The 20,000-nt window shown below is 32.2% G+C and overlaps 3 protein-coding genes and 1 long non-coding RNA gene across 11 annotated transcripts in view; 2 read left to right on the top strand and 2 right to left on the bottom strand.

The window, feature by feature from the left end:
- Positions 1-925: 925 nt before the first annotated feature.
- LOC122633667 lies at positions 926-5,765 on the bottom strand. The gene is made up of 3 exons (XR_006328164.1): positions 5,417-5,765; positions 2,637-2,888; positions 926-1,565 (listed from the first exon to the last, which is right to left on the bottom strand). It is a non-coding gene; the product is annotated as an uncharacterized LOC122633667 (long non-coding RNA).
- LOC122633662 lies at positions 3,402-9,930 on the top strand. Of its 2 annotated transcripts, XM_043821816.1 has the most exons (7): positions 3,402-4,184; positions 6,580-6,787; positions 7,131-7,370; positions 8,217-8,303; positions 8,725-8,856; positions 9,462-9,613; positions 9,688-9,930. In XM_043821816.1, the coding sequence occupies exons 2-7, from the start codon at positions 6,581-6,583 to the stop codon at positions 9,812-9,814; spliced, it is 945 nt and encodes a 314-aa protein (XP_043677751.1). In that variant the 5' UTR covers positions 3,402-4,184; position 6,580; the 3' UTR covers positions 9,815-9,930. The 2 variants fall into 2 exon arrangements, with proteins under 2 accessions (XP_043677751.1, XP_043677761.1); XM_043821826.1 differs by lacking the exon at positions 3,402-4,184 and having other exon boundaries at positions 6,452-6,787.
- A 3,168-nt stretch (positions 9,931-13,098) lies between these two features.
- On the top strand, positions 13,099-13,754 carry LOC122636301. The gene is made up of 3 exons (XM_043827382.1): positions 13,099-13,205; positions 13,288-13,378; positions 13,508-13,754. Exons 1-3 carry the CDS (start codon positions 13,099-13,101, stop codon positions 13,679-13,681), a joined length of 372 nt encoding a protein of 123 aa, XP_043683317.1. The 3' UTR covers positions 13,682-13,754.
- A 3,943-nt stretch (positions 13,755-17,697) lies between these two features.
- The window catches only part of LOC122636263, a 15,211-nt gene continuing 12,908 nt past the window's right edge, over positions 17,698-20,000 (bottom strand). For 5 of the 7 annotated variants that reach the window (XM_043827310.1, XM_043827299.1, XM_043827289.1 and 2 more), the window contains 2 exons: positions 19,354-19,908; positions 17,698-19,248 (listed from right to left, as the gene is read on the bottom strand). In XM_043827310.1, the coding sequence (XP_043683245.1) occupies positions 19,074-19,248; positions 19,354-19,908 (730 nt within the window). In that variant the 3' untranslated portion in view covers positions 17,698-19,073. Of the gene's footprint in view, positions 19,271-19,339; positions 19,909-20,000 lie in introns of all 7 variants that reach the window. The other 2 variants (XM_043827336.1, XM_043827346.1) reach the window with 2 other exon arrangements.

The following is a 20,000-nucleotide window of genomic DNA, read 5'->3' as shown; positions in this document are numbered from 1 at the left end:
TACATATCTATAAAATTTATTACAACATAAGCGAGCACAGGAAGATACTACATATTTACATAGAGAGCACTTTCGTCTATTTGGTCAGTATTTTCATTAATTTATGGTAAGTATTTTGTAAAATAAATGGTCAGTATATATAAATATTTTGGTCGGTATAAATAATTAAGTTTCATGGTTACATCAGAGTTACATTTATGTATCATATATTACTTACTAATATTTTATTATAAATACTGACGATTTATTTAAAATTTTGACGAAATGTTTAAAAATGTTGACCCAATAAATAGCAGCCTAAAAAAATATAAAAAAAACGAAGTATACGGTAAGTATAATTGAGTTAAGGATATAAAAAAAAAAGAAGATCGAAGAAAATAAGATGACGCATTAGGAACATAGTGTTGACTCATTAGATTTAGAAATGAAGAAAATTTTGCTATATATAGAAAAAGAATAAAGTTTTTTCAAGGTATTATATTCAAGTTCAAAGTAAAAGTTTCAAAGTACTAATTAACGAGTAATCATTACACTAATTCAAATGAGAACACACCTGCTAGGATCGTAAAGACATAAAACGCTTTAGTGACTTTTGTTCTCAACTGGATAACGCTTCATCGATCGAGCGAACGAAGCAGAGCGTTCCACTTAAAGATTGACATTAGGAATTAATGAAGCATCGTGTTACGGCATAAGTATGCCACTTGAAACTATAATAGGTATTCACATCTAAAGCTCCTTTCTTTAAGGTATGCGAATTCTACTGGTATGTATGTACCTACACACGATACAAAGTATATTCTTATTTTGTTATTATTCTATCCTTGAATACGACCAGTCGTAATAATCAGTTACGTTGAATGAGAACCTGTCAAGAAAAACAAGATTAAAATATGCTAAAGAAATGCCTCGGATATAATATATCCAATATAATATAATATAATAGCCTTAATATCTGGAAAAGAAAAATATCAGAAAATTGAACCATTAAAAAGCGTCGAACGGTGATTCTATTTTTCTTAAATAAACTGATCGATTTCATGAAATGTAAAAAGTAAAGAAGATTGTAAAGTTTAATGCTAATTACAAGAAATGTTGAACAATCGTGTTCTTTGCTTTCTTTTTTTTTTTAAAGAATACTGATAGATCATACTGATGGAATACTATTTGAATAAATTTCAATGAAGAGAAAAGAATGAACTACAATGAGTAAGAAACAATAATTTCTTTTCGATGTAAACAAATAATTCGTTCCATTTGTTTTTATAGAAACGATCGAACGAACGTTCTTGTTTCGATCGGTTGCACATCGTGTCCAAGACTGGTTTCCCTCGCATCCTCCAAGGTCGCGATGTTAGGTCCCGTTAAGTTTCGATTGAACTGTAACACGCGATACGTTCACCGAACTTCCCGAAGTGGCTTGCTCGGCCGTTGCACGTGCTCCTGGCTCCTGCTGCCGCTGCCGCTGCCGCTGCCGCTGCCGTTGCTGACGCTGCTTGCTTTTCCTTGCAAAGAGGAGCGATTAGCGAGATTCTCCTAATAAGAAGTACCAATGCAGCATCCCGCTATTGAAACAGTTATGATGAATTACGTTCTTCATAAGAGCACACTTCTATTAGCTTGAAGTAATCGAAAGGAGAAATAAAAAGAAAGAAAAAATGAGAAAAGGGGAAAAGAATTGAAAAAAAATAAGAAGAAGATCAACAAATAAGACAGAACAAATTGAACTAGACCGGGATCAATGACATGCAAACGAGTTAAATCATCAACTAACGGATAACTGCTTGTTTAAAGAAATATTCAAGAGAAAGAAAAAAAGATCATAACGTTACTTTATAACAACAACAGATGTTCCGAATTTTTATAAGAAAGCAAAGACTTTGTAAGAAACAAGTTCGAAGTTCTCGATCATGGAGAAAGAAAGAAATAAAAAAAAGAAAGAGAGAGAGAGAGAGAGAGAGAAGAGAAGTGTGTCGAGTAACAGGTCGTACAGCGGTTAGATCGAAGATATTTCCAAGCTCAAGTGTTATCGAGCAAGCTGGAATGCAAGGGAGAATCATTTCCGAGAAGATGATGGATGAATTATGTGATCTTTATAGCTTCAGAATATGCATGATAAAGGCTAGATTTCACGAATCATATTAGGACGATTTTTTAAGGTTTTTATAAATATAGAATTCTTAGGACGAAGTTTAAACTGACATGCTTTAAAACGTAGAAGTATTAGTTAATTATAAGAAAATAAATTTATCATCGTTTCTTGAGGAATTTTACATCTTAAATCTTCTTGTAATTTTCTAATTAATCGATATATCTAATTCTTTCGAATGTCGTCTTCTTTAGTAAACAGAAAAAAAAGAAAATACATAAGTGGACCGATTGTGAGAGATGACGCGAAAGATCGATCTGAGAAAGTACGATGGTATATGTCTCTGTAAGTAAATACATAAAAGGTATCCTAGCACGCGTCATCAATTCGTTTAAACGACTTTCTAGAGGATTTCATAAAAAATTGATTTATATAAAATGATACGTAATGGTATTAATAGAACATATAGATAAAAAAAAAATACGAACTTCGAAATTGTTTAAGAAAAATAATCTTGCATTTTAATTATATTGATAGCGATACTTACAATTCAGTTATCGAAATTGAAATCTTGTTGCTCCGAGCATTAGATCAGATCATTTAATAGATATACCGCAATGTCATCTCTAAGCCTTTCGTGATTTTGTTTTCATTATCTGCTAAACGTAGAATCGCATTCCGTGATGGTAATATCCGTGTCCAGGTCAAATTCTGAATCATTAACTTACTCGCATTTTCAAAGTCGACCGCGGTTTCTTTCCTAATTTATTAAGGATGCGGATGTTGCGACGAATTTGACCTACAAAATAATTATTACAAACTCAATTAAAATAATTATAAAAAGTAATTATAAAGAACTGTACCAATCCGAAAAAATATTATACACTTGAGGTTGTTTAGAATTCTTGACATTTGCTGCAACGTTTAGTATTCGAATGATGTTTATGCAAAAATTACACGTCGCTACAGCTTTTATCGAGTATAACATTTACATAGGACATCTTCGTAACTCATCAAACGGGATCAGAGCAACCAAGTATAGTGTGGTATGTGTATAAATAGTAAAAGGGTGAAATATAGTTTCTTATCGACATTAGAAGCTAATAATATTTTTTTAATAATTTTAAATTGATTTTTTCTATAATTTTACTATCCATGATTTTATAGGCCAGTTTTTTTTTTTTACCAGAATTATACCATTTATTCAATATTCAACATAAAATGTATATTTAGATAAATTGAATATCTAATCGTTTACGAAACCCTGTTGTCTCTAAAAATTCACTAATTACGTGACTTAATCGAACATTTTGGAAAAATCGATATATTTCTGTCGAAATTGATTTCACATGATTTTCTCGCGTCATACTTTCAAGTCGAGAAGTACAACTATTTCATATTGAAAACACGTTTGCAACTTGTTACCTTCTAAAATGAGCTCACACATGCACATACGTATTTATCCAGTTTCGTGCAATCGGCGGAAATAACAATGATAAAAATCTTTAACTAAATTGCGAAACGCACAACCAGTTATGTGATATTCTTTCATCCTATATCCCGACTTTCTTTATCAACTTGATCTTTAAATAAGTTAGTGAAAGATTTCAAACGGTACACATTACATTCTAATGTATCTTCGGACTTGTATTCTACATTGAATATTTTCACACACACAAGCACACGCGCATGCATGCACAGTCACATTAAAATTATTCATCCAACTATATTATCTATCAATCATTAATTATTTACAAAACTCAAGAAGTATGTATAAGTACGAAAAATCAGGATTGAATGAAATAAAAAATTAGAAAATAAAAATGTGTTTATATAAACAAAGAAAATAGAAATCAAAACAGTGTGGAAGAGGAGATGTCATCAGAAAATCATTTGAAAAATACATTTTAAGTGGAGCTTAGGATGCACATCGGGGATAGGCCAGTTCCATTGAAAATAGAACCAAAGCCGAGTGATCATTGGCCAAACGGTTTTCCCCCACGTGCGTCCGCAAGCTATATAGAAGACCCCGCAAGGAATTTCATCTTCAGAACTGAAAGTCAGTGTCAAGGAAAGGCTACCTGGAAATATCGAAGTGAGTAGAAAAAAATCGCTTCTCCTGTCCCCTCGTCGAACTCATTCCGATGTAAAAACAATACTCGCAAATATCAAAACTCATTTAAAGCTTTTCATTTGATCCTCTTTTAGCGTTTTTTAAAATCAATCAATCAAATTATTCAACGATTTTAACGTGCGAAATTACTTTTTTAAACCATATTAATATTGTCGATATTTTAATAATATTTAATAGCTAATTTCTTTCACAAATCATAAATTACTAAAATAAATAAAATAAACTGGATAAAACGCGTGATTATTGCGAAGAACAAAAAAGATATAATATTAAAATTTTATTTACTTTTCGTTTTTTACTATGACGATGTTTTCCATTCAAACAATAATTACTCGTTCATGTAATAATTTAAAATCCGTTGATACGAAAATAAATATATATAATATTAAAGTTTAATCTGTTTTTCGTTTAGTTTAAAATAAGTATCTATTTATAGAAAATTATCGTACAGACTCGCGTCGCAAATGGTCGAACAGTTTGACGAAGAGTTTGGCACGATTAAAAAGACGAGAACAGATAGAAAATACCTATTCAAGAGTTAGGGTACAGTTAGAAACGTGTTTGCGATTTTTCCAATAGGACGAGTAAGTACCGTTTTCCAAAAGACGGACGACAACTTTACGACAAAAGACTCGTTTTCTTTTTCTTTTTCTTCTTTCTTTTTTCTTTTTTTTTTTTTTGCAAATCGACGGAAACTAAAACTTGACTATTATTTACAATAGCGTGGATATTTATAATAATTATATTCGTTTGTTGTTTTAATAGCATTGAATTCATAATTCAATATCAATTTATTTTTATTGATGTTTATATTCAATTACATTTATTAATCTTTCTTTTGTTCATCAGTCCGTATAGTCGATATAATTCATATAGTTCAATGAATAGATTATATCTGATTCAAAGACAATCGAACATAACAATCGCAGTAAATGTAAACCTTGGCAAACGACACACAAGATCGAATTTATTCGACAAAGCGAGTCATTAGGATATTGCAGACTTTATTAATAGATAGAGAATATTATATTTAACGTATTTCAAAGATAACAATCAATTATTTACTTTTACAAATGAACTATATTAAAGAATACCTCTCTAATAATAATTAAATATATATATGTAAATTTTCATTCGAAATTTCACTTTCGACTCAAGTCATGAATATTTTTCAAAAAATTATTGGAACGGACCAGTTGCTTCTTCCGTTTCTCTTTCCTTTCCTTTTACCCTCTCTTCTGCAACGTCTTCTTCATCGTTATTTTTTCGAGTTGACAACGAGGAAGAGGAGAGTAGGTCATGGCCGCCTTTTCAAGCTAACGGTACGCACTGAGTTCAACAAACCAGCATCGATCGAGAAGTGGGCTAACGAGCAATCATGTTGCTCGCTTATCGAGCCGACCTTAACCGCCGTGACACACTTTCCAAGCATCTACTACCGTTCCCGCACACTCACGAAAGTCCAAAGCCGTTTTCTTCCGCGTGTTCCATATAACATTCCTTCTACACTTCACTCGATTTACAAAGTCGAACTGAAGTCGAAATAGCTCCTTCTCCTCTTTTCTATTCAACTTTGTCCTTGACAATGACAGTGAGTCGCAATTACTAATGAGTCGAGAGTGGTATCATTCTCCTCGATTTAACAACGAGTAGATCAGAGAGCGTGAGAATTGATACACAGAAAGGAAAATTGGCTGAGAAATTACATTAATGATGGAGAAAGTGCGAGAGATTATTTTCTCGAGAGCTCTTTTCGAGACTATCGATCAATTTTTTATATTTGATTTTTATTACAACTCTTCTTTCTGCATGTTGCATATAGTGTGTGTATATATATATATATATATATATATATATATAATTTTTTTATCTTAAATTAATATCATCGTTGTGTTGATTAATGTTATATAAAGAAACGTTATTTCATCACCTACCGACATTTCATTCAATTATATGACAAGTCAACGAAATATTTGGATACTTTGTAGTATTGAATAACTTTTTCTAAATCAAATACATTATAAAAAAAATAATGTAACGTATGAGCTTATCGGAAATTGAAAAAATTGTTAGAGTAAACAATTTTTTGTTAATACTCCATATACTTCATACAAATATAAAACTAAAAAATTCAGAATACTTTAGCTTATATGAAAATGTAAAAAAAAGTTATTCAATTTCAGAAAGTGTCAGATATTTCTTTGAAATATTGTATAATATGATTCGATTACGGTTTATGGTCTTATCGAATAGCATACATTTAGTTACTATTAGGATAATGGAAAAGCTGCGGTAATGGTTACCTCTGGTGATTAATTAATCGGCGTTGATTAATTACTATCGATATCGATTGCAGGATGACTTTCAATCAGCGTGTGGCATTATGCTTGGTAGCGCTTGTCATTGGACAAGCTGCAGCATTGCCACAGCATCCCCAGTACTCTCAGCAATATCCTCAGCAATATCAACAAGTTAGAGATGAGAGAAAATTCGCTGAGAAACCGAACGCTATGAAGAAAGTTGCGATCGACGATCTCGAGGACATTAGTACCAATCAAATTCAAGTTAGTTGAAAAATAACTCGAAGCTTTTTTTGTTAACGTTGTTATTTGCATCTTCAATACAGTATGCATATATGCATTCGATTTTCTTGAACATTTTCATTGAAACGTACCTTAGATCGACATAATTAAATATATTATATATTTTTTTTTTTGTATCATATATCGTAGTTCGCTGAATGTCGATATTTTATTAATACATACGTTTTATTTTACTGCAAAAATTACATTTAATTTAGTAAACAACAGAATTATTAAAACAAATTTTCATGATAAAGATATATTGATACAAAAGGATTAAACGAATGACCATCGATCTTATCAAACTCTTATCGATGTTTTTCAGGAAGGAAGCAGCAGTGGTTTCTCGTGGTCTAACATGCTAGGAATGTTCATGCAAATGCTTCTAGGCCAAACGGGGGGCATCACTGGACCTAGCAAAAATGACATAGACGAAGGTGTTCCAGCTAGTCCATGGGCAAATCTTCTCTCCGTTGGTCTCCGAGTACTCACGGCACTTTTAGGTGGTCCTCAACAATCCGTTGACGGTATCGACAAAGTCGATAATCAAAGCAGTCCCATGCAGGTATTCGATAAGGTCATTAACGTCGTCCAGATCACCTCAACGATTTTCGACATGTATACTAAGTATAGAAAGAAATCATCGAAAGATAGAAATTCATTAATTTGTACATAAAAAAAGAGCTTGTTGATAATAGTAGTACTTACCTATCCTTGTACAATTTCACGAGATAAGCTGTATCATCGATAATTGCAAAGCCAGTAGTAACCTTATACACAGAGCACTTACACGATAGATCATCAATATGTTTCTCTTATGCACATAATTAGCAAACATGCAAAAAGCTATATTTGCTTATTACGCTACGCATTGTGCCGTATTTATGTCGTGCTCGTTTATATCGTTGAAAATACCGTAGAAAGCCAAACTATTCTCATAAATATTTACTTTTAACTTTCTTGGTAATAAGATAACATGAACGTATGACGATTACCTCTTCCGAGACACATATCGACTGCTCACGTTAATGAGTTCCATTGTAAAGCTAGAAAAATGCATGACTAAGTCATTTTTATCATTATCTCTTTCTCTTTTCTTTATTCTTCGTATGGCTGAAGGAATTTCGTTAACGATCTTCACGTTCTCTAAATAATTTAATTGGAATTTCAAACGAGTTTCTATTGTTGCGAAAGGTTGACGTTATTTTCCTATTTTACTAGTACATTGTTATGGAGAAAGTTAAAAAGATTTATTTGGTTTTAATTTAAAAACAAATAAACGAATGACGTTTAATAATATCGCTCGAATGATTGTTTAACGCGATTTGAGATAGACGCGATTGGCATACCCTTCCTGTAAATAAACTTCAAAATTTCGACTTAGCGCACACGGCTGGTGTCGGTTGTTTAGGAAATTTTGACTGCGGTGTTGGGCGCGTTTCTAGGACAGGGCAGAGACCCGAATCAGGTTGCTGTCATGGCTAAAAATGCTTCAGAGGTTAGTACGATTATGAAGAAAATTCATTTTCGAGCTTAACAAGTTTAGGACGTTTTATGTGAAATAATTATTAACGATGTTAGCTTTGTTTATTATATCAACTTCACTAACTTTTTTTCTCGTTCTTATCAACTTGATTTTCGCTTCGTCTTCAATAAATAAAGATCTATAGACAGCATTCTTGATCGACACAAAATAATAATATATAAATAATATAATAAGATCTACAAAGAGGAGACTACTTAGTACTACGTAGCGAGACAAAAATCAAGTACGACTATTTCTACTTTCTAGATTCGCATGCTCCTATTCTCTCTTTCTGTTTGTTTACTTTTCTTCTTTTTATTTCGTGCAACGATGAGCAAGAATAATACGATAAGTAAAAAAGTATGCTATAATTCTCTACTTTCTTATCGTACAGTTCATCAGCATCGTCATCAACCTGTTGGACGCATTAAAGACATCCTTCTCGCATCGTTCTTTATCCGCTCGTTCTCTTGGTAGACACGACAGCGTTTCCGAAGCGGCCATGGCATCTATTAGTATGCTAAAGGTACATTTCATTTGATATTCGATTGTTTTAAATATGCTACTTCGATTACATTTTTATTTCTTAAGCTTTAACAACTCTAGGGACTTGTGATCATGAAAAGTCTAAGAAACGAATATTTTTTAAATTGATGAAGATTATTAAAAAATATTGATTTCTATTTTTTAGTTATTTATAAAAATAATTGTCGCTCCTGTAGTAAGGCAACACTTTACACTCTGTCGATAATTATACTTACGAAAGAAAACTTTTCTAACTATTACAGTAAGAAATTTTTTCTTGTAGAGTTTAAAACATTTTTTCTAGATAGATGGTTTTCAAGCATAATTATCGATAGTGTCTAGAATGTTGCCTAGGTACAGATGCAATACTTGTATAAATAATTAAAGAAAATCACCTAATAAATATAAATCAATATTTAATAAATAAAAATCATTTAACGAATACGAATAATTATCTAATAGTAATTATACGATAATTATATAAAAAAAAAAAGTTAAGAAAAATAATTGTATTTATTTCATTTGTCATATTTTTCTTTCTTGTATCAAGAAATCATAGCAAGTATTCTTGTATAATTTATAAACTAATAAATAATTCTTTATCAGGGATACGTAAGATCAGTAAAAGCATTCAGCAATATCGGTAGAGCCGAAGACGAAGGTCAACAAGGTTGCGCCGAAAGAGCCCTTTGCGAAGCCAGTGCTGAATGTGCCGCCGATGCTCAAGGCACATCGACGATTTTCTGCCAGTTGGGATCGTACGTAAATCTAAATTTTTTTCTAATGGACTTTTAATGGTATTAAAATATAACTTTATTCTTCTTTTCATTAGATATGCAACAAGTTACATGTTGCAAAGGCAGAGTGGTGTAGGATTCGAAGCACTTTATGACGCAGGACGACGTGGTCGCATGGGAGAAGATTGCAGGACTCTCTTCATGGACTGTAACGTTGCATGAGCAGGATATTCTGCGTTAAACGCAATTTAAACGTTCGCGAGAATCGTTCGACATTTTTCCGAGTTAAAAATTCGCAAAATTAAGTCGAGAAAACGCATAAAATTGATCGACTAATCGAGAAATTTTATTTTTAGAGATTATCGTGAAAAAAAGGGAAATCAAAAAATTCCTTAGGTAAAGTCGAAGAAAACGCTCCAACAAAAAAAAAAAGACAAATTTTCCTGCTTAACCCGTTTAAACGTTTATTTAATTATATAATTAATTAGGAAATAATCAAACTTGGAATTCACTTCGCTACGGCTCGCGCGAAAATTTTTATTGTTGTTAAAGTTGTACGCACAAAAACGAAGACTCGAATTATCGCGAAAGACGAAATCTCTCGAAACGGAGATCGACGATTTTCTCTTTCGTGAATCTACCGTCGATATCGTCGACGTTTTAAAAGAGCTTTCAGAACAAAAATCGTCGAGCCTCTTAGCTTTTTTTAGAAGTAGACTGAATAAGACTCGGGGCTCGGCCGAACATGAATTTCTTTTGTTTGCTCGAGCCAACGATCCTTATTATAATTATACTTATTTATATTTATTTAAACGTAGGATAGAACGATTGTTTCAAGTTGATTCGTATGTTCCGAACGGTTTTAACGAAAGCGTTAGTTCGTGTTAATTGCGATAATACGTTCGTGTTGTTGGTTTTTTTTTTTTTTTTTTCATCATTTTTCATGAAATTGTAGCATCATCGTGGATTATCGCTTGAAAAGACTATTTCTTTCGTAATTATTGTTTTCTCCTGTATTATTCGTTTTTAAAAGCTAATGCCGAAACTGTGAGTATAATTAAGACAACGATCGAATAATAAGACAATGATCGAATAAAAAATTACATTTTTCAAAATGTTCCGATGACATCTATTATTTTTATTTTTTAAATAAATATATTAAAATTTACCAAATCGATTGACTTCGATGAAAATAAAGCTAACTATATTTATCGTTGGGACGACTAACGAGATTATCGCGATTGATTTTGATTGTTACATATCTCATTTTTGAGGTAATAAAACATGAGAACTTCATTTTCATTATTACGTGATAGATATACAGAATTAGGGGCTGAAAACATTAATTACGATCCTCGTTTAATAACCGACCAAAATAAATTATTGTATATAGACATTTTAATATATATATATATATATATATATATATATATACACATATATATAATATATTATATATAATATATATATTATTATATATTATACATTATATTTATATATCATATATTACATATTATATATTATATATTATATAATATATATAATATATATAATATATATATATATATATATATATATATATTACGGGTGAAGTTTTTTCTTTTAGTAATATTCAATTCATCCAGCTCGCTTAAGCTTAAGATGTGTATATGTGAAGTATAATTATATACATGTAATGAATATATTAAATAAATGGCCTCATTGAACTTGTCACGTTAAAGAGATATATATTTATTATAAAACTATTTTTATGATGAAATCATAAATATCGCAAAAAGAAATTTATAATAATTTAAACACGCGTTAAGCTACGTTTTTGAAAATAACTTCATTATCAGTATTTACAATCGAATGGACTCAAGAAATGACAGGCAAAGACAAACGAACAAAATTAAGGGCAACACCGAGGAACACACTTTTGTCGCGCAAGAACTGGAAAAAATTTACGGCTGGGAAGTCAACGAGGAAGTACTTATACTCGTGGGACGCATAAGCCGTGAAAAAAAAAAAAGAGAGAAAGAAAAAAAGCCGAGTGATAAATTTTCAGGTGATAGAACAGTCGTTCTGTGAATCTCGCTTAAGAAAGTTCTTAATTTCGGCAACACCTTGTGAATCTTTTCTACGTTTGCGTCAGAGTACGTTTCAAATTTTACAAAGGTAAGTAGCATTTGTCTCTCTAAATACACACATATACGTATTCGTCGCACTGCATTTATGACATTCAGTAAGTTTCACGACACTTTCTAATTACGCAAGCATTTCATTCAATGCTAAGAAAGGAAATTATGTAATTTCATAAATAGAAATATTCAGAAAAGTATATTGATTAACTAATACTATCTATAAATTATTTCAATAGATTAAAATATATCTCATACATAATTCAATAGAAACAATCAGAAAGAGAAAAGAAAAGGAATATAATGTGTAAAATTAATCATATGTAAAATATAACAGAAAGTCATAATTTCTTGAGAAGATATGTGATGAAATTTAAGATAGAAATTTTTAATAAAAAGAATTAAATTAATTGATATTAAAATATTTTTAAATTGATTAATTCTTTTCTTGAGGGAAAGAAAGAACGTGATACTAATTTAAAAATTTTTAATACAAAAGATATATATATACATATAACGTTTTAAAGTTTATCTTTTAAGAATTGTATGTTAATTTTTTTTATATTTAAATGAGAAAATGAATAAACGAAAGACGGAGAGAGAGAGAGACAGAAAGAGAAAAAAGAAAGAACTCATATATATATTCTCATAAAATATGTTTGCTGTCTGCTAAGTAAAAAAAATTGCAGCTTCGTATCGACCGCATTCCAAGAGCGTAGGGTCAAAGAACCATGTATCTATTTCTCGTTTAAAGCATTGACGTGAACGAACATTCTGTAGATTTTTTCACCACTGTTTTTTTTATGTAAAACATGTACAATGTACGAATACATATGGCACGAATGAATAAAAAAGTAAATCAAACGATGCATTTAAAAATTATATTTCATATACTACAAGTTTTAGATTTTAAGAAAAAAATATATATATAAAGTTTTTTTAATAGACGTATTAAATACATGCGTGTTAAAATTCAAGATTATACCTATCTAGATGATCGATAACATTCTATACATTGTCAATAATTATAATTATGTGCCATAATAAAAGCGAAACTTTTTTGTGCTCCTATATAATGACTTTTATCATGCTTGTAAGATTGCATTGTCTCTCATAGGAGTTAAAAAAATTATCGTACTGATAGATGGCGCTAATAACACGATCATTAAATAATGTGTAAAGCGTTATCTACTTTCAGGTACTAATATTATTGATTAATAAACAACTTTAATAATTTTTTTAACGCTTCAATTAATTGCAGAAATATTTATCGATTATATTTTTCTGGATTTATATAAAATATAACGAGTGACGTTTGATAATGTTATTGATAGGAATTATAAAATTCTATAATAATATGTTTATTTATTTTTTTTCCAGATTAAGATGACGTTCAAAGCATTGATGAATTTTGGTTCCTTTGAAAAAAGTCCGTTCACGCCCGTCGATCGTTATCATAGTGGATCGGGTTCTTACCATCATAGCTCAAACGGGTAATTATCGGAAATTTCAAAAGAATCTGTTTACAAAGTTATCGTAATTAAGATTAAAAGAACTTCATTGTTTACATTTCAGTGGTTATAAAGGACATAAAGGTGGTGGAAATGGAGCTGCTTTGAGCGCTTTAACTTTACTTGCTTTTCTCTTCCTTATAAACGTTATGCAAGTGAGTCACGTAATAAGAAATAAAAAAAAAAGAGAAAGAAAGAGAGAGAGAGAGAGAGAGAGAGAGAGAGAGAGAGAGAGAGAGAGAGACTAAAAATCTTTTTAATTTAAAAATCATTCATAATTTTAGCAATCTCTTCAAGATAATAATTCTACTGCAACAGCAACCACAACAGCGTTGTTTTTACGCGACGACGAGCAGCCAATCGTATTGGACGCGAGAGAAAAAAAAGATGTTAATAAGAAGAAGGATTCGGACGGTACACCTCCAAGATCTCATGATAAAAATTACGTCAGATTGTAATCCTTCGAAGTATTTTTGTAGGATTAAGAAGGACATTGTTTCGAGGCAATAATGTTTTACAGATAAAATTTTACTGTGCATCGTGTAACAGAATATGTGCTTAAATATTTTCTTCCGTTTTATTTATTTTATCTTTTTCTTTTCTTTCTATTAGCGACTCTTTCCTCTTTTACAGTTAGATTCGCAAAATCGCGCAAAATATTTATCGTAATTTCTATAACGGGAATAACGATGGAATCTTAGGAAATTATTCTATTTATAATCGTAGAGAGACTTTTAGTGTCGATTATTCTCGATTCGACATAATCTTCGAGAGTTTAATAGTAATAGTAATAATAGTAGTAATAATAGTAGTTGAAATGATTTAACCATACGTCAAAACACATAAACATTTTATTTTTGTTTTCTTTTTTTTTTTCTCTTATTCGAACATGAGCATTCGTCGAACATGTCTTGTAATGTAATTAGCGTTTCGAAAATGTACTCCCGTCTTATGTACATAATATTAGAAACATTGAGATATTCTTTTACCTCTTGATAATCTAGTGCCTTAAAAATAAACATGAACGTATTTGCGTATTGCTAAATAAGGATCGTAGTGACAGGTCCGAGGAACCATAAATCATCGTATCATCGAGAAATCACATTTTTTGTTCCCTTCTCTCGACTACACCGATAAGAAAAAAGATGGAAAAATGGATTTTTCCTCGAATGTGCGCCCTTAAACTCGCTCGGGCACTTGTCACGATCCCGAAAAATCTTTTTTCTTTTTTTTCATTTTTTTTTTTCTTTTCTTTATTTTTCATTTTGTTGTTCTGTTCGACTTTTCTTCGGCATATAGATTGTGTTCTTTTTTATATCGTTTTATTGTTTATTGGCTAGGAAAAGATTTAAAAAATTACCATGAGCCTAGTAGGTCTTCTTGAGCCTTTCGAAATATGGCAGAGTATCACGCGTTTTTATTTGTTTTAATTTTTAAATCGATCGACGACGTATGTACGTAAGTGCGTATATATGTAGTACGTATATACGAATAATTTCGTTGAGTAAAATGATTGTGTTTATGCCTATGCGTGTATGTTTATAAAATACGAAACGAGCCAAAGAAGCGTAAATTTGAATATTTTGCGTCGTACTTCGTTTAGCTCGTCGATGAGATCGTTTTTGTTTATTTAATAAACATACTTTCGTTAATGTCGTTGGAACGGAGATACGAGAAGAATATTTTTTAAATAGAGAAAACACAATCGACGAAACAAATCGGTGTAACATTTAATAAATCGGCTCCTAACAATTTCTAAGAAACATTCTTGGAAATACTTTACATATGGAAGGGACGAAGTATAATAAGTAGAAAAAACATATTGCCATATAAACCGTCGGTATTTTCGTTCGAATATCATTCGAAAAACTAATTACATAACTATAAATATGTTATTTTCATATACGTACATACATACACATATGTATGTATACGTAGAAAGACCAGTATAGAAAAATGACGTCTAATCATGCTTGTATATACGATATTCAGGTATCGTCGGTCCTCCATACTTTTTTTTTCTCTTGTGTACATCAGCGAGCCCATTCGAAGCATTATTTTTAATTTCACTCGACGTTCGAAATTCACCTTACAAGAAAAAGAATAAACGTCGAGATCGTCCGAATACTTTCAAAATAACTATATTATGTTTGCGAGATTAATCTTCAGGAGAATATTATGATCGTATAGTTTCTTCGACATTAAATTGAAGAAAGAGGAAAATGAAAGAAAAATGGAGATAGAAGGGAAAAATTTTGAACACACGCACGGGTAGACTCGAAGAGCTCAAGGTCACCTTAGCTTTCTTACAAGTATTTTTTTAATATAGATACTCTGAAAATCGTCTTGGTTGTAAAACGAACGTTAGTAACCAAGAGAAAAATAGCTATTTATATGTATATGTATATGTATATGTATATGTATATGTATATGTATATATATATACATATATATATGGATGTGCATGTGTGTATATATATATACATATATATACATACATACATACATATATATATATGTATGTGTATATATATCGTATGGTACACTAAATTACTGTCGTAAAGAATCGATGGCGTCGCCCTTCGATGATGCTTTCCTTTCCGGCTGCGAACAGTTGTGAATATCTTTCTAGTTTTTACTGTTTCCTTTTTTTTCCTTTTCTTTTTTTTTGGTCTTTTTTGTATTGTACAGATTTGAAAGGAGAAAAGAACATTTACAACGATCGCTTAGTATGTATGTATGTATGTATGTATGTACGTATGTACGTATGTACGTATGTACGTATGTATGTATGTATGTATCTATGTATTTATGTATGTATGTATGTATCTATGTATGTATGTATGTATGTATGTATCTATGTATGTATGTATGTATGTATGTATGTATGTATGTATGTATGTATGTATGTATGTATGTATGTATGTATGTATGTATGTATGTATGTATGTATGTATGTATGTATGTATGTATGTATGTATATTATTTACGTACGCATATATGTTCGAAAATGTACGACTTAGTTTTATGAATCGCTTCCTCGTCACCATGATCATTACGTCCATGGAGACGGGAAGAGGAAGAGAAGCGTAAGTAGAAATAACGACTCTGTAAGAACTCGTTTCAATTCCGGTACGCAGTTACGGCAATTCGAAGAGAATTTTCCCTTGGACGTGGAGCGAGTAATTATAACACCATTTTTTTCCACCGTGAAGATTAATATCTGTTGAGCGATACTCTAAGAAAAAAGAATAAAAGTTTTACACCGATGGAAAAATTTCTTTTTTTTTTTTTCTTTTTCTTTTTTTGTGTATCATTTCGAGCTGGGTAAAATACTATTATATTTGTACGTTAATTCTACTTCATTTAAATTTTTAATAGCATCTTACTCAGTGTAGTGAAAAAGTATGAAAAACATCGTGAATCTGAATAAAAAAGAAAAAAGAAATATGTAAAGTACGACAAATAACATATATTGCTCGTACATTTATGCGGCTCTGCATCTTTTTTTTTCTTCGACAATTACTCGCTCGGTACATCACGAAAGGAAATAGTTTTTGCTGTTTGTTTTTTTATTTATTTCTCTTTGCTGCTGTTATTGTACGTCGTAAAATGCGAGTCAGTATTCCACTTTGAACACAATAAGAGTCACGAGCTACATGACACGTGCTCGATACTTCGAATGACGTAAATGTTAGAACGTAAGATTCTCAGCGAAAACGACGATGATCGGTTACGACTACGTCATCTATTTTCGTTAAGAACATAAGACTCGCTTCGAATCATCCTCGACAAACTATAATCTGCGAGCATACAAGAAATGAAGCTCTAATCTCGAAATTTTCTGACATGATCTCTTTCGATAAAAATCAAATCTATTTAAAGTGCTATATCAAAAGAAATAAAATGAAAAAGCAATTTTTAAGAAAATCATTTTTAAATTACAATTAATCCAAATATAAATTTTCTTTTATGTCGAAAGAAGTCAAGTCAGACAATAAGATCGTTAACGTAACTTGTTTACATTTTTTCACTAATTCTCGTGCGTCTAAATTATTTCTTTTTTTATTTTTTTTCTTATTTTTTTTTTTTCTTATTTTTTTGTATTTCTGCAGGCAGCATCGTGGACGTAGAAGTCGAGAGTCTCGCCGTCCCTCCTTCGTACGCCATTTGATACGATTCTTAAGAGGTAGATAAATACGTAATTCCATTTGCCATTGCGATATGCTTCGCCTTTCTCTATTTTTTCCCCTAATCCTCATTCTAATAACGAAACTCTCCATTTTGCGAAGAGTTAAGCATTAGCATGATATTTGCTAATAAATTAGTACATATGTACCTATTTACAACAGAAAACAAAGGAAATCGCTCTTTTCTATTCGCAGGCACACATAAGTAAGTACTTGCTTGTCACGTTGTGAAAGCCGAAGAAATTGGAGAACTCAAGGTTACCCATGAACTAGATAATTGGACATTTTATGTAAGTCAGTTTATTCACCAAATACTTTTGTATTTGCTCGTTAAATGCACGAGCACCAAAGATACGGGAGAAAAAGAAGTTACATTCGAGATACCACTTTCTTCGATCAAATGAGTAAACGAACAATGCGAGGATGCTAACTACGCGATCATATTCGTTCGTATTTCGAGTGCCTAATTTTTCAGCGATCGTAACGAAACCTCCCCTCTTCGCGGTCAGTGTATACAACAGTCGATAAAATAATTTCTTCGAAAGATGGAAGGATTCGTGACGTCGAGGCTCTCGCATATTGCCAACGATCATCTCCCCGAGCACCGATAAGAATTTTGACGATAAGATGAAGATAGTGAGATTTTAAATGAAAAGCAACGTCCATCGGAGCGCAAATTTTGCTCATACTTTTTTTGGTCGATCTATTTTGATAAGGACAAATCATTGCTCGACGTCTGCATACCGGCTAATGACCGCTTGTAAAAGAAAGAGAGATCAAAATCCGAGAGAGAAAGAGAAAGAGAGAGAGAGAGAGAGAGAGAGAGAGAGAAAGAGACAGAGTGAGAGAGAAAGAGATCCTATTATTTTGAATTTTTTTGACCTTTTTCATTTTTCTGTTTTTTTCTTTTTTCTTTAAACATCTTCAAGTTTCTTTCAACGCGCGATCGCGGACTTACGAACGTTACGAAACGCGGGAACGAAGGTATATATACGTTGTACGTATTTATACATATACTGGTATACGTCGGAACAAACACGATGATCAATAATCGCGAATAAATCTTGCAAACGAACTCTTCGACTTTCGAAAAACATGTACGAATATAAAGAAAGTCGATCGTGACACACGCAAACGCGTGAGACGAGAGTTTAGATCATAAAATAGAAAGAGAACGAGAGAGAAAGAGAGAAACAGAGATCTGTCCGAAAATCGTGTCGACGACAATACTCCTTCGATCTTTTGCAACGAGAGCGTTCTGTTTCGTTCGTTTCAGTCCAATTGTTATTTTTTTTATTCTTATCTAGAATACGGATAAAATCTTTCTATTTTATTATTTAGCTGGCAGCGAGGCATCGCTTACTTTATCTACGTGCGTCATTGTGCTAGTTTTTTTGTTCCTTTACATAACAATTTGAAGGAGACTCTCGAATGACCATGATCATAGGATCGATCATTGAATACCAATTCCGATAAAATATATCAGAATCGAGATTGAAATTAATCGGAAGGTTCGATAAGATCGATCCTACGATCGGAGCAAACCTTTGATCTATCTTCGATCCTCGTGTGACGTTCTCAGTGATCTCTGCAGCACGATCGAACGAACTCCGGAAGATTCTAATAAGATTAGATACGTTTCTTTATCGCTTCCGTACCATTATTGATGCGAATTCTCATCGGTTTCTTCCTGAGAAACGATACTCGATCGATTCGATCTCACGTCGAGATCCATGCCGAAAGGTTTCCCCGAGCCGAGGACCTGCTGACCAGCGACAGCTTGACCGATAATTTGGTTGTCCTCAATGCTCAAGCTACATTCCAAGGAGCTGTCACTGAAAGTACAGAAACAGACTTCTACTCAACACTAGCGCCTTTCAAGATTATTCGACGAGAATGTGTATTATATTCGATCCATGATCGTACCCAGGTGCGTTTACCTGACGATGCTGGCACGATCGACAGAGCTCGTAGTCGGCAGGATGCAATTCTCACCGTTGCATGCTCGTTCTCCGTTACTACTACATGACGAAGTCCTCGTTGCTGTTGCCTCTCTGATCGAAGCTCTCCTCGACTCCTCGTGACACTCGCATCTACACTCTTCGGGTTGAACGTAGCTGTAACCGGTAGTCTTAACTTCGTCCTCGGTACGTGGAATCGTTTGAATTATTTTCGGTGCCTTTCTCTTCTCCGGGATCTCCTCGAAATTTATCCAATTGTTGGGTCTGGTTGGTGCTCTCGGTGGTAAAGGTGGTGGACTGGGCGACTTGCCAGCTGCTCTGTTACGATTACCATCCGTCACTTTACCCGCAAACTCGGAGAAAGTATTAGTAGCGTGTCTCTTTGGACTCTTCAGTTTAAAACTATCCTCGCGAGGTAAGGATATCTTCATTCTTTCTACACGTCTTTCGTCTAGAGATGTCTGCATTACGAACTCGTCCAGTAGAGTTGGATTGATGGGCGTCGTTGAACGTGGCCTTTCGATTGGAATCGTTCTGAAATCGAAAGTAATCGTAAAATTTCACAAAATATGTCTTATTTATTTTATAATATATATATATATATATATATATATATATATATATAT

Source organism: Vespula pensylvanica, chromosome 1 (assembly GCF_014466175.1).
Source record: "Vespula pensylvanica isolate Volc-1 chromosome 1, ASM1446617v1, whole genome shotgun sequence".
In the NCBI taxonomy this organism is placed as follows: domain Eukaryota; kingdom Metazoa; phylum Arthropoda; class Insecta; order Hymenoptera; family Vespidae; genus Vespula; species Vespula pensylvanica.
This window is presented reverse-complemented; position numbering and strand designations above follow the sequence as displayed.